This window comes from Dysidea avara, chromosome 8 (genome assembly GCF_963678975.1).
Source record: "Dysidea avara chromosome 8, odDysAvar1.4, whole genome shotgun sequence".
NCBI lineage: Eukaryota > Metazoa > Porifera > Demospongiae > Dictyoceratida > Dysideidae > Dysidea > Dysidea avara.
The window spans coordinates 10,836,178-10,852,034 of NC_089279.1; the positions used below are offsets into that span (position 1 = coordinate 10,836,178).

A 15,857-nucleotide genomic window follows, 5' to 3' on the forward strand; every position below is an offset into this window, starting at 1 on the left:
ATTAAGTACTGTATACTTATAGTGTCATTCATAATAATTGTATGTCATAACATGTGCTGCTCATACTGATTGACAAAGATCACAACATACGTACTTCATTGCTTGGTATAAACGTTGGCATGGAAATAGCTTTGAACTTCTCTGACTCCATAAAACTGCATATAAGTAATAATAGCTTCATATAATATACAATGTGATATGCATGTATTCATTTTATTGTGACTGTATGGTTGAGTAGTGTAATACAAGTATGTACTGTTCTGTACAAACACAATAGCTAATACAGAGCAATGGATGGAATTCAGGGCAATGACAAACATACATGTAGTACAGACAGTAAGCTCCAAATTACTGTACTCCTGCCAGCATGACTATAGCTGTATTTGATGGCATCTACTCATTTATATGTAAAACTTTTGCAGCTTACAAAATGCACTAAGGGTATTTTTAAAGCACAAACCATGACGCTTTGTTTAAAAATTTCCTAGGTAAAATGCCCTATTAATTTTGACTCAATCATCAGAAGTACGTAGAGGTGGGCTGGCTAGACTATATGCACCCTTTTTATTTTTATGACTTGATTCAGAGACTTTCAATACTCTAATAGACAAGCCATCCAGTACTGCAGCCATGTAAAACATAAAAAATCTAAGATGCACCATGCATCTAGTGATGTGCGATACCAACCAAAGTTTGCGTATCCCGATACTGTTACTTAAGCATCACGATATACTTTAGGTATTGAGTATTAAGTGAAATATGGTGAAGCTTGCAATAATGTAGTAAGTATCCCATCCAAAAACAGCTTATAGCTGTAAAAAAGTGCGCGTCCAAGTAAAGCAGAGTTAACTGCGACAAAAAGTAATGATATCATAATGCGGCCATGTGCGAGGTGTGCAAGTTGTAAAATTAATATTAGCTAATCAGATAATACAATGTTATTGTTAAAGTGTTAATGAGAACTATGTGATGCTGCTAGTTTTTAAGTGTGTGAGCATCTTCATAAATGCTACATAAATTTAATTCTCAATAAAGCAAGGTGTATAGATTCTCTGATAGTAATAAATAGTTTGAGTTTGGCCACCTTTCCTTTGTTCGTAGCATTGCTGTATACAGGAAAGGCGGCCAAACTCAAACTATTTATTACTGTCAGAGAATCTATACACATTGCCTTATTGAGAATTAAATTTATGTGGCATTTATGAAGATGCTCACACACTTAAAAACTAGCAGCATCACATAGTTCTCATTAACACATTAACAATAACATTGTATTATCTGATTAGCTAATATTAATTTTACAACTTGCACACCTCGCACATGGCCGTATTATGATATCATTACTTTTTGTCGCAGTTAACTCTGCTTTACTTGGACGCGCACTTTTTTTACAGCTATAAGCTGTTTTTGGATGGGATTTCAATACTTTTTGTTAGAATAAGCAATGCACTGTTGATAACAGCAGGTGAGTTTCCATGGTTTTGACAGAAACCCCAGATTACAGTGACAGAATATTAAAATATAACTGTAATTTTAGTGGCCAGGGCCGTCCACATTGGGGGTAACTGGGGTATTTTGCCCCCTCAGTACCACAGCCCGAAAGGGGCCACTTGAATACCTGTTTAAAGAAAGATCGATATACTCTAATAGAGCAGTCAGGATCTAGACCCTTCCTTGCCCCTGGGCCCCTCTTTAACTCTTTTCCCTGGGCCCTCTAATTTCTCTGGACGGCCCTGTTAGTGGCATGCAACTGCAGTCAACTAACACCCATTTTAACTAGTAAACCCTTAACAACACTTTGCCTTTCATCTTGTACTGCATTGAAACGATCAAGATACTCTATTAGAGCAGTCACAAAACAGTTGTAACACAGCAATCAATATTTAGCATAGTTACAACTTCTGCTTAGCATCGGATTGTATAGTTTAAATTACTAGCTACTTACAGACTTTACAATATAAAAATATGGCACTTGTAGAAATGTGACTGTTCTATTAGAGTATCTCGATCTACTTCAAGCATTGACTAATTCAAGTGAAGAAGCTACGCCCCTGCCAAGAGATCTTGTGAAATGAAATGAGAATAGTAAAGAAAAGGCAAGTATGTACAGAGACAATAGAGGGGAGCGTAATTATGTCCTGTTGTAAATAAACGCCTTTAAAATTTATATTACTACTAAATAAACGCACCAGAATAGGCTTGTGTGGCTGTTGTCTCCAAGGTTGTCTCATTACTTGTCTTTTCGTGTTGAAGGGATTTAGTCGCAATTGGTGAGTTTAACTATACATGTATTTGTGTTGTAAAACTTAATTGTAAAAAGGCGATTAGCACATAAGCCACATATCATGATAAACATATATTTGTCCACACTAGAGTCTCTCACGAAGTCACGATTATTACGAGACATTGGACCAGGGTAAAAAATTTACTGCTATATTTAGAGGTTGTAGCGTTTGTATATCTTAGTATCTTAATAAATAATCCCCCATGATCACTAATCACTAATAGTACAGTGAAAACTCGTCATTATTCAGGCCATAGGGACAAAATTTTCTGACCTTGCCTTTTAAAGAGGTGGCTGCATTATGCGGCCTTAAAAAAAGGTAAGAAGCATGCTGTTCTAACTGGCTATAGAGATGGATTTAGTGTATGACAGCGTATGAGACAGTGAGTGCTGGCAGCAAGGGGGCAGCCAATCTGTTAGAGCACCAAAAGCACTGCTTCAGACATAGGCAGTTGACTGTCAGCCCCAAGTGTAAAAGTTTCACTATTGGTCCTTATAAGCTCCTGATGAAGAAAGTGATGAAGTCATTATCCATAGGATATATTTTTCAGAGTATCCATTTCAGTTCTATAATATAGTAGCCAAGCATAAGATGAACATAACACAGCATTCCAGTAGTTTAGTGGTGTCCACAACACTGCCTGAGTTAAACTGTGGTGAGATTTGAGACTACCAGAAGCCCTGGAATGTCTTCAACACATGAAATACCAAATATCTAATGCCTGGCTTTCATCCACAGTGGACCTGTCTTGGTGGCCACTTGTACAGAAGGAAAACAGCTGCCACACAGTCTTGCGAGCGAAACAGCTAGTTTCCACACCCCTTAATTATCAATTTGTAAAATCTTTAGCAAAATTGTGTGTGCGAGCAAGTGCGATGTGGCAGTGCCGTGTATATGGTTGCTGCCTAGCAGTGACACATCACGAGTATTAAAGTCACAATGCGTTACTGTATCATCCATCTAAATACAATCTCTGAATGTGTCATTTTGTGTAGAGAGCAATCTTCCACAAGAAGTGACCTGCAGGTTTCAGTGTATATTGTTAACCATTAATATTGTTCACAATATTGTGAACTATATGTACAGTAAAACCTCACTTAGTGGCCACCTCTTTAATAAGACCACCTCATTATATTGGCCACCTCTAGTAGGTCCCAAATATAGCTAAGCATTACTTATGACCTCATTAATAAGGCCACCTTGTTATTCAGGCCAAATTTTTTGGTCCCACAGCCTGCCATATTAATGAGGTTTCATTGTACTTATGTGAATTTTTATTTTTCGTAACTTTTCTTCAGGTTTACTGATGGGCACTATGAAGCATTGTTGACTGGTACGTGTATAATGTGGTGACTTGAAATGCTAAAACAGTACGTAGCATGTCTTGTATGTACATGTAATGTGTTGTAATGTGTCCACACATCCACACATCTTAGAAATAAATATAATTGTATTCTCTATAAATAGTCAGTTCCATTGTGCCACTGGGTCATAAGTTGGTTGAGTATGGATCATCCAGGGAACTTGAGTCATATTTTGTCCTGGCTAAGTGGATCTCATCCACTGACAGAATATACAGGATCAGATCACGTGTATAAATTACAGTAGAACTTGTTTATTGCCACCTTCACTCATTCAGCAGGTAACAGTGTATAAATTCTCAATTGGAATTGGCTTTTCAAGAGTGGTTGTCTTTCTATACTAGTGGCCATTAAGACAGGTTGTACTGATAGAGTGTACATACTAGAGATGCAACAATATCCTCCACTTAGTGTCGTTTGATAGTGATGCAATGGAGACTATGTATTATTGCATTTAAATACTATACTATTATATTGCAACTCTAGCACGTATTTATAACAGGAATGTTTGTTAACTGTTTAGACATACTGGAGCCACACCCACTCATCTGGATTCTACAAATGGAGTCATACCAAATTGTTGTCATCATATACTTACTCGTTACTCCCATTGTGTTTGGATGAATATACATGCCGTCATGTGAGACTTGCTACCATGGCGGGCCACTGGAAAACATTTGCATAGCAGTTATATTACAGTCATTATTGTTGTGAAAAGTGTTTGGTGTTCATGTGTCTCTTCTGTATGTTGTGTAATTTTGTGTGGGGGTGCTATAAAATGCAATAATGCATGGTGACAATTGTATTAAGCGATTTTGCACACTTCCTTTTAAGCTAGCTACATGTGCTAATTACTCACAGCTTGTGTCAACAACTGGTAACCGCAGTTGTACTCTTGTGTCATTCTTTAAACCGTGCCCTTAGAGGACAAATTATGTGGGGGCGACTAATTTCAAAACGAAGGATGGTATGCAGCACCATAGATTTTATCTATGGACTATAATCTATGGCAGCACACTTATTGGTGGCTATATGTACTGAATAACTACATAGAGCGCCAGTTCATCAATACCCAGTGACCGCAGTTTGCTCTGCGTCATTCTTTAAATTCCGAGTAAAATGCTTAGAGAACAAATGACGTGGGGGCGACTAAATTCAAATTTCAAACTAGCCATTCTCGAAAACAAATGTTTCAATCTGAACGAAACTTTTAGAACAGTTTAAAGATACATTGCCCTATATGCCAAGCGAGTATTGCAGAAAACAACAATCTGGGATTTGTATTTGGCCTCTAGGTCGACTGAGGACGACTGAAACTTCGTTTGGTGCTGAAATCACAACTGTAGGGTAATCATGTATGGTGAAATCGATGATGTGAATCTTGAGGTGATTGAGTGAATACTGAAGTGATAACAGCGCGATCAATGTTCGGAATGCACAAAGGAACGCAAGGCATCGGTTGCGTCTAACCGCATGCGATAAAAAAAAAAAAAAAAAAAAAGAAACTTCCCCTTTGATGTCGGCAACCTCGATCACAAAACAATCGGCATGGATTTGCTTCACTGCTTGTGTGGTAGTTACTAGTGACACGATGAGTTCAACTCCAGAATTTCAGAGGGATAGCGTAAGTGACGGGTGGATTACAGGAAGGCCGAATTTGACAACGTTCGTTCTTGTAAAATCCTCACGTAGTGGTCGCGTCATTTATTGTCTGCGGCGCGCGTTTCTGCTTTACTAGCCGCACGACTCACTACCGTGAGTCTTGATGTTATGTAAAAAATAACATGGCAACATTTTCTGGATGTATACACACAATCCACCTGTGAAAATATGGTTGTATGAAAACATAGCCAGTTCTAGCTCCACCAACTTTGTTATAGAATACTGATACACTGCCGTAGGAAGTTTACGTCTTTGAGAAAAGTTTATTTAGTACAAGACATTCTGTACAGGCCGAGCACTAACGTTCTAGGTGTAGTCACTAGTATAGTGGTTACTGAATAAGTTGAAATGAACACGAATGTCCCATAGCGAGTCTACTACAAATTCAAAAACTAACCTGTGATGGCTCCACAACCCTTCCTTCTTTCGTGTGTACTGCCAAACTTGACTGCTTGCACCAGCAAGCGGAAATAGATTCACACTTTTTAATGTTCTGACTGCTCGCATGCTATTTTGACACAAGATTATTCCGTCACGTGTGCTTAATTTAATATACGTACCCGATACAGACGATACCTAGACTTTACTTTGCAATTCCAAATCAGGTATCAATACTATCGCAGTATCAATAGTATCGTGCAGCTCTACATGCATCCCTTTATTATCAAGACACACGGTAGTGTGTCGTGCGGCCCAAGAAGCCGGCGCGCAACCCCGTGAGTATATTGACAGGAAGAAAGAAAACGCAATTTTCGCACCTCCGTAGCTCTGTGCTGCCTTGATGAAACAAGACAAATTTTGCTGTGTAGATTCCCTCCACCTTCAGCACTCCACATTCCAAATTTGAGCGAAATCGCTTCAGGCATTCCTGAGATATGCGACTTCAAAAATTGGCTTAGTTTCTTCGTTTTTTTTTTTCCTTCTTCTTCTTCTTATTTTTCTTCCTCTTTTCGCACACTTACAAAAACTGCTATAAAACGCGAACGCGTTATCCGATTGCCTTGAAATTTGGCACACAGAAGGGGGGTATAAAGGCGCATCTCTGTACCAACTTTGGCTGGAATACCATAAACAGGCAAAGAGTTATGAGCGATTATGCACGAAAAATGAGACCAATATGTTGTCACGCCTACAGGGTAAACCGCGTATGGGAAGAAGCTGAAAATTGGTGGGTGAATAGGTTAACTATTGAACCTCAAACCTTTTGTGGTTTGAAAGAAATCGAGCTAAAAACCAGGAAGATACAGCGAAAAAATCAACAGTGTGTAACAATTACGCAATCGAGATTAGCTAATTTTTATTATTATTATTATTATTATGCTTGCCACGCCTACCAGATAAACCACTTGGGGTAATGCTTTGAAAATCGCTGTACAGATGGAGTTATCATCTTAGAAAGGCTCTTCAATGGTGTAGAAGAATCAGACTTAAAGCCACGGAGTTATAACACGAAATCCAACTTGGTGTAGCAAGTGCGAGATCGAAACACTCTAATAGAGCAGTCATCCTAATAGAGCAGTCACCCTGAACAGAATTCAAGAGATCAGTTAAAAATAAGTAACCTGTATAGAGATCAGCTACAAACAAATCACCCTGTAGAGAGTTCAGCTACAAACAATTCACCCTGTTCAGACATCAGTTAGAAGAAGTTTTCTTGTAGAGAGTTCAGTTACAAACAAATCACCCTGTTGAAAGATCAGCTAGAAGATGTCACCTTATAGATAGTTCAGTTACAAAGAAACCACCATGTAGAGAATTCAGCTACAAACTAGTGACCCTGTAGATGCATCAGCTAGAAGAAGTTACCTGGTGGAGAGTTCAGCTACAAAGAAACCATTCTGTAAAGAGCTCAGCTGCAAACAAATCACCTATACAGAATTCAGCTACAAACAAATCACCCTGTAGAGAGATCAGCTAGAAGAAGTTACCTTGTAGATAATTCAGCTACAAACAAATCATCCTGTAGAGAGATTAGCTAGAAGAAGTTACCTTGTAGATAGTTCGGCTACAAACAATTCACCCTGTACAGAGCTCAGTTAAAATAGGTTTCCTTGTAGAGAGTTCAGCTATAGACAAATCACCCTGTAGAGAGATCAGTTAGAAGAAGTTACCTTGTAGATCGTTCAGCTACAAACAATTCACCCTATAAAGAGATCAGCTAGAAGAAGTTACCTTGTAGAGAGTTCAGCTACAAACAAACCATCATGTAGAGAATTCAGCCGCAAACAAATCATGTATAGAGAGTTCAGCTACAAACAAATCTCCCTGTAGAGAGATCAGCTAGAAGAAGTTTCTTTGTAGAAAGTTCTGCTACAAACAAATCACCCTGTAGAAAGATCAGCTAGAAGAAATCACCTTGTACAGAGTTCAGCTTCAAAGAAACAATCATGTGAGAGTTCAGGTACAAACAAATTGTCCTGTAGAGAGATCAGCTAGAAGAAGTTACCTTGTAGAGAGTTCAGCTACAAAGAAACCATCATGTAGATAGTTCAGGTACAAACAAATCACCCTGTAGAAAGATCAGCTATAGAAGAAATCACCTTGTAGAGAGTTCAGCTACAAAGAAACTATCATGTAGAGAGTTCAACTACAAACAAATCACCCTGTAGAAAGATCAGCTATAGAAGAAATCACCTTGTAGAGAGTTCAGCTACAAAGAAACCATCATGTAGAGAGTTCAGCTACAAACAAATCGGCCTGTAGAGAGATCAGCTAGAAGAAATTACCTTGTAGAGAGTTCAGCTACAAAGAAACCATCATGTAGAGAGTTCAGCTGCAAACAAATCACCCTGTAGAGAACTCAGCTACAAACAAATCGCCCTGTAGAAAGATTAGCTAGAAGAAGTTACCTTATAGGGAGTTCAGCTATAAACAGATCACCCTATAGAGAGTTCAGCTACAAACAAATCACCCTGTAGAGAGTTCAGCTACAAACAAATCACCCTGTAGAGAGTTCAGTTACAAAGAAACCACCATGTAGAGAGTTCAGCTGCAAAAAAAATCAATCACTCTGTTGAGAGTTCAGCTAGAAGAAGTCACCTTGTAGAGAGTTAAGCTGCAAATAAATCACCCTGTAGAGAATTCAGCTACAAACAAATCACCCTGTAGAAAGATCAGTTAGAAGAAGTTACCTTGTAGAGAGTTCAGCTACAAAGAAACCACCATGTAGAGAGTTCAGCTGCAAACAAATCACCTGTAGAGAGTTCAGCTAGAAACAAGTCACCCTGTAGAGAGATCAGCTAAAAACAAGTCACCCTGTAGAGAGTTCAGCTAGAAGAAGTCACATTGTAGAGAGTTCAGCTACAAAGAAACTACCACGTAGAGAGTTCAGCTGCAAACAAATCATCCTGTAGAGAGTTCAGCTAGAAGAAGTCACCTTTAAGAGAGTTCAGCTACAAAGCAACCACCATGTAAAGAGTTCAGCTGCAAAAAACTCAATCACCTTGTAGAAAGTTCGGCTAGAAGAAGTTACCTTGTAGAGAGTTCAGCTACAAAGAAACCACCATTTAGAGAGTTCAGCTACAAAGAAACCACCATGTAGAGAGTTCAGCTGCAAACAAATCACCTATAGAGAGTTCAGCTAGAAACAAGTCACCCTGTAGAGAGTTCAGCTAGAAGAAGTCACATTGTAGAGAGTTCAGCTACAATGAAACTCCCATGTAGAGAGTTCAGCTGCAAACAAATCACCCTGTAGAGAACTCAGCTACAAACAAATATGCAGTGTAAAAAGATCAGCTAGAAGAAGTTACCTTGTAGAGAGTTCAGCTACAACGAAACCACCATGTAGAGAGTTCAGCTACAAACAAGTCACACTGTAGAGAGTTCAGCTAGAAGAAGTCACATTGTAGAGAGTTCAGCTAGAAGAAGTCACCTTTAAGAGAGTTCAGCTACAAAGCAACCACCATGTAAAGAGTTCAGCTGCAAAAAACTTAATCACCTTGTAGAAAGTTCGGCTAGAAGAAGTTACCTTGTAGAGAGTTCAGCTACAAAGAAACCACCATTTAGAGAGTTCAGCTACAAAGAAACCACCATGTAGAGAGTTCAGCTGCAAACAAATCACCTATAGAGAGTTCAGCTAGAAACAAGTCACCCTGTAGAGAGTTCAGCTAGAAGAAGTCACATTGTAGAGAGTTCAGCTACAATGAAACTCCCATGTAGAGAGTTCAGCTGCAAACAAATCACCCTGTAGAGAACTCAGCTACAAACAAATATGCAGTGTAAAAAGATCAGCTAGAAGAAGTTACCTTGTAGAGAGTTCAGCTACAACGAAACCACCATGTAGAGAATTCAGCTACAAACAAATCACCTGTAGAGAGTTCAGCTAGAAACAAGTCACCCTGTAGAGAGATCAGCTAGAAACAAGTCACCTTGTAGAGAGTTGAGCTAGAAGAAGTCACGTTGTAGAGAGTTCAGCTACAAAGAAACCACCATTTAGAGAGTTCAGCTGCAAACAAATCACCCAGTAGAAAGTTCAGCTATGAACAGATCACCCTGTTGAGAGTTCCGTTAGAAACAAGGAATCCTGTAGAGAGATCACCTAGAAGTATCGCCTTGTAGAGAGTTCAGCTACAAACAAATCACCTGTAGAGAGTTCAGCTACAAACAAATCACCCTGTAGAGAGATCAGCTAGAAGTAGTCACCTTGTAGAGAGTTCAGCTATAAAGAAACCACCATGTAGAGAATTCAGCTGCAAACAAACACCCTGTAGAGAACTCAGCTACAAACAAATCGCCCTGTAGAAAGATCAGCTAGAAGAAGTTACCTTGTAGGGATTTCAGCTACAAACAAATCACCCTGTAGAGAGTTTAGCTACAAAGAAACCATTCTGTAAAGAGCTCAGCTGCAAACAAATCACTTGTACAGAATTCAGCTACAAACAAATCACCCTGTAGAGAGATCAGCTAGAAGAAATTACCTTGTAGATAGTTCAGCTACAAACAAATCACCCTGTAGAAAGATCAGTTAGAAGAAGTTACCTTGGAGAAAGTTCAGCTACAAAGAAACCATTTTGTAAAGAGCTCAGCTGCAAACAAATCACCTGTACAGAATTCAACTACGAACAAATCACCTTGTAGAGAGATCAGCTATAAGAAGTTACCTTGTAGATAGTTCAGCTACAAACAAATCTCCCTGTAGAGAGATCAGCTAGAAGAAATTACCTTGTAGAGAGTTCAGCTACAAAGAAACCACCATGTAGAGAGTTCAGCTGCAAAGAAATCACCCTGTAGAAAATTCTGCCAGAAACAAATTGCCCTGTAGAAAGATCAGTTAGAAGAAGTTATCTTGTAGAGAGTTCAGCTACAAAGAAACCACCATGTAGAGAGTTCAGCTAGAAGAAATTACCTTGTAGAGAGTTCAGCTACAAAGAAACCATCATCTAGATAGTTCAGCTGCAAACAAATCACCTGTAGAGAGTTCAGCTACAAACAAATCTCCCTGTAGAGAGATCAGCTAGAAGAAATTACCTTGTAGATAGTTCAGCTACAAACAAATCACCCTGTAGAAAGATCAGTTAGAAGAAGTTACCTTGGAGAAAGTTCAGCTACAAAGAAACCATTCTGTAAAGAGCTCAGCTGCAAACAAATCACCTATACAGAATTCAGCTACAAACACATCACCCTGTAGAGAGATCAGCTAGAAGAAGTTACCTTGTAGATCGTTCAGCTACAAACAATTCACCCTGTAGAGAGAGCAATTAGAAGAAGTCACCTTGTAGAGTGTTCAGTTACAAAGAAATCACCATGGAGATTTCTGTAATCAATATAATATTATGTGACCGGATTTGCGAAAAGGGGTCTTCCACACACATCCAATTCTGTAACCGTTGGAGACCATAACTCAGTGTTCAAGTAACATATTAACCTGAAAATTTCACCATGTATTCAGCTATAGTGGTGCTCACCACTGCCCAAATATCAAGGCAATAGCTCTTTCCAATCTGAAGTTATCAATTGTCAAAGTTGGCAAATTGGATGTGTGTGGAAGATCCCTTTTCGCAAATTCGGTCACATATGTATTATACAGTATATATAATTTGTACATTTACTGATAAAATATTTAAAGTACATCTACTTCATCTTTTCTTCTTCCTGTAGTAAAGAAAAAAACATAGGTTAAAAAAGTCCCAAAGCTGGCCATAGGCCGGCTTTGGGGTATACAAATACAAAAAGAAATGAAATCTAATCCAAAACAGCCAAGCTGTAAAAAAAGTGTGCGGCCCTCAGAAAGGCTATGGTGAAAAAAGATGTGAAATCCAAGGTGGCGGCCAAGAAATGGCTGTGATGGTAGGTTAATGGTAAAAATTTTAATAATGACAATTTAGGTAAATTTTGTGAAGTGGCACAAAAATTCACCTGAATTGTCGTTATTAAAATTTTTACCATTAACCTACCATCACAGCCATTTCTTGGCCGCCACCTTGGATTTCACATCTTTTTTCACCATAGCCTTTCTGAGGGCCGCACACTTTTTTTACAGCTTGGCTGTTTTGGATTAGATTTCTTTATGTTCTATAATGAACACAACATGACTGAGTGCTATCCTGGTCAAAGTAAAAATTTCAGAACAGCAGTTAAAAGAGAGTGGCAATTCTGCATGGTTGCAGCATTTTGTTGTAGTTGTACTTTTAAGCTATTTCATTAAATATGCAATACCTGGGAGTCACACCTCAAACTCCTTGAAATAGTTTAAACTGCATACTGCTATAATTATTTTGTGCCCTATTGCATGTCATGCAGATTCAGAATTTCCACATTTATATCTGATATTAAATAAGTTTTTTGAACATATTGTTTCTAGTAATGCTTGTTTGATAAAAGCCAGTGGAATACATTTTCAGGCACCCGCACAATACCAAACTGAAATAACTAGCCCTATACTTTTGGGTAGTACAGTTGTACCATACCATGCAAATAGTTGGTGGTCAAGTATCTGCAAGTACAGCTTTCACCACTAACAAGCTGTGATCAGTTGAATCAGTGGCATTGCCATGGGTGGGCATGTACCAACCCAAATTTTACTAGGACAGTAGTGCCCACTCACTATTGCTATTACGAACAAGAAACAAGTAGTGCATACCTTGGCAGCACCATATTTTCATTGTAAATCAGCAGCTGATATCGAGATAAGTTCAATGATTACATCATGTAATCTGAATAATTTCAATCATTTCTATTTAATGCACAGCATCATGTGATCCTAATTTTAGTCAGAGAAAGACATGAACACGAGGAAGGAGGGATCCAGTCTACTTTTCACATATGGAATACTGAATTGTGAGTAACAGCACAGATTCTGTTACATTGTTGGGGAGGTTTAATAACCAAAAGTTATATACAAAAAATTCATTTTCTGGTGTTTAGACAAATCGGTTGGAGATTAAAGATTCAGTGGTGACTGAATTAAGCCATACGACTATCTTAAGAGTCAGGCTGGAGTATCAAGAGTTGTGTACAAGTACAGGAGAACAAGATAAGGAGGCATAATAAGTTAGTTTTCATTTCTGTCTTTTGCATATATCATTCATGCAGTAGCATTAGACTATTGAAATAAGCTACAGAAACACCAGCATAGTGTATTATTAGCTAGCTAGATACATATTTGAACTTTTGAAACAGTTTTTAAACCAAGTGTAAGTAGAGTTCACTAAGGATGAACTCATATTTTGTGCTAGTTAGTTGCATGGGTGTGGGTGAGTGTGCCCACCCATCCCTGAAGGTCTGGCCATGCCACTGAGTTGAATGCTTCAAGCTGCTACCTCTGTATGCCAACATATTCAAAACAGGCATCTTAAAAAGCAGCAGAGCAAACCAAAAAGTGGGAGGAGTGACTTTTTAATTGAAGCAGGAAACAAACGTCGATGCCATAGTCCAGAGAGGCATGGCAACTGGAATGTTTTTAATAGATCTGTTGTTTTGGACTATTTTCTTCATGTCTACTAAGAGATACAGATATGACTGTTTGCTTAGAGTGATTGATGGATATATAAGGGTACATACTCAATCAAGCATGTATTGTAAGCAAACCCTCCACAAGTTTCTGCCATCTATGGTACCTTTAAGAAATGTACCTTATGCCATGATTAGTTGTTTCTTGGGAAAAAATCACAATAGTACAGAGTTGGTAGGTAGACATATGAACAAATTTTTAACAGAGAAAGGAGCACAAAAATAGCAAAATTCAAATACATAAGGGTATGGTCTGAACATGCGTTTGTGGGGTCTTGAGAAGATATTTGCATGTAAACAGTAATTGAATGCATTGGAAGAACACTGGGTTTGTGCTCAACGTTTTCTAGCAATATTATTTTAACTTAACTTAAGAAATTATTTTTTTATATATCAAACTTTGAAAAAAGTGGGTTGATTGGGCCCTTGAAACAACTAGTCAAGTTTACATGGCCTTATATATCACAAATTGATTCACATATACAAGCATAACATAGACTTACTAGTGTGCACAGCTCAAGAGCTGGTATCCATCAGAACGACCGTAACATTGAACCATTCCTGGATCATTCCATAGGTTAAAACAACGGTCAAAGAACTCCTATAAAAATGAAGTTACATACTGGAATTCACATCAGTGATGTCATAATGGTTGTTATACTGTATACAAGGTCAGATTGGTATTTATTTATTGTCAATTTTGTCAAAAGGACGGGTTATACAAATGGACAAGCTTGCAAACATACTACCCACAAATAGATACATAATTATACAGTAACACAAGACATTACAAAAACAATGAAACCACTAGGACTACAAGGACAAAAGAAGCAGAATTATACAAATACCTTCACAATTTTTTAATCTGCAGAATGGCATGAGGTATGATGCTGCATAAAAATGGACTGTTGACAAAGAAAGAATAATGGAAAGACTTAATAGAAGAAGCAACTGGTAAAATAGATAGAGGATGTGATCTTGTAGGAACATGAGACAACTGAAAATGTTCACAAAAATGGGAACAAGTTTCTGTGGTGAAGACTATCATGATATAACAAATGAAGAAATAGCTATGATGTTGTTGGATATAAGAAATTAGAAGACTTGCTCCAACAATACGATGAAAGAAGCCCAACAGGCAGCTCTTCACTATACAACATTAATTTCTTGGCAATATGAAGATGCCAAACAGGACAAGCATACTCTAACACAGGGCAGACAATGCATCTGTAAATTGATGTAGAAGCATTGAATACACAGTAACGAAGAAGATTAAGTTACTGCATCTTGTAGCTTTGGCTGATATGATTTACAGTGTTCATTCCAATTGAACTTTGAGTCAATGAGAACACCAAGGTATCGAACAACAGGTGTGTGTGTGTGTGGGGGGGGGGGGGGGAGGAGATGAATCTAGATGATATAAAGGTAAACTTGGGTAACATTTTTTGGAAATCGCAATCCTGTCACACCTGAGTGGATTTAGATGCACTGATACCAAAAATCGCAGCAGTTTGAGTACTAGAGAAAATCACTCCGAGCCAGACAACAAGAAAGTACAATATAACACTTAAAGCAAAGCACTGCCTATACTTGTGTGTGCGAAGCTGTATTAGCCTCTCAACATGCCCACCCCATGCTGTATTTTCCGTACACACACGTAGCAGTGAATTAGCTATAACACACATTAATACCATACGCACATGTCTTACACATTCTTGCTGATCTATTACACAGCAATTAACATTCCTATATTACTTACCGATGGAAAGTCAAAATTAGGTTTGCTTGCCACCTCCAAAACATATTTTGCATGCTCCTCACTCTCAGGGTTTTGCAACTGAAATGGTGGATTAAATATTGCCATTGCTTTTAAAACAGTCTAGGAAAACAAAATATGGTTTGTTTAAGAAAAGTACATATGTCCTTATTCACATTATTAAGTTCTTAATCACATAGCGATTTGGTTTGCCATATTTATAGTCCCAATAGTAGGAGTGCAATTAATCCCTGGTAGTTTCTATCAATCTGACAGTATGGTGTGGTTCTATTGGAACCAAATGACAAATGGTGTCGTTATAGTGATAAATGCTCATAGCATAACAACATAGTGGTTACTTAGCAACAATTACAAGGTAACTGTTGCTGAGGTAAGCGTAGTTTAGTGCTATAGCTAGGCAACAGTTGCTAAAAGTGATTATCCTTTTGCCATGATTAATTTCAATTTATGTTGCTTTGTAACAGTTGCTAGCGCAGAAGGTGGTCACTAAGTGATTTCGTCTCATGCAATTTTGACTGTTGTACAATTATTCGCTAACTGCACTCAAATGTGTGTGATTACCTATACGAACTCTACACGTGCCCGACGTTTAGTGCATACATGCATACACTACCAATTACAAAAGTCTTTTCATCTGGTTTCAAAAGCATGTATTTAGCTCATTATATTAAGTTTCTCTATTGGGAAAGAAACTATTTGTAAACATATTTGGAGCAACAGCCATTATTAAAATAGCTACACTCCATAGAAGAGTTTTAAAACTGTTTTTTGACATTTCAATTTAATTTTCCCGCTTTATTTGACTAAGAACACCAAAGTACCTCA

The 15,857-nt window shown here is 38.1% G+C and overlaps 1 protein-coding gene across 1 annotated transcript in view; it reads right to left on the reverse strand.

The window, feature by feature from the left end:
• LOC136262740 (guanine nucleotide-binding protein G(s) subunit alpha-like) overlaps positions 1–15,857 on the reverse strand; it is an 81,509-nt gene that overhangs the window by 58,907 nt on the left and 6,745 nt on the right. Inside the window, exons 4-6 of the mRNA XM_066057125.1 lie at positions 15,015–15,134; positions 13,759–13,856; positions 95–155 (exon numbers count right to left, since the gene is read on the reverse strand). Of these exons, the coding sequence (XP_065913197.1) occupies positions 95–155; positions 13,759–13,856; positions 15,015–15,134 (279 nt within the window). The remainder of the gene's footprint in view (positions 1–94; positions 156–13,758; positions 13,857–15,014; positions 15,135–15,857) is intronic.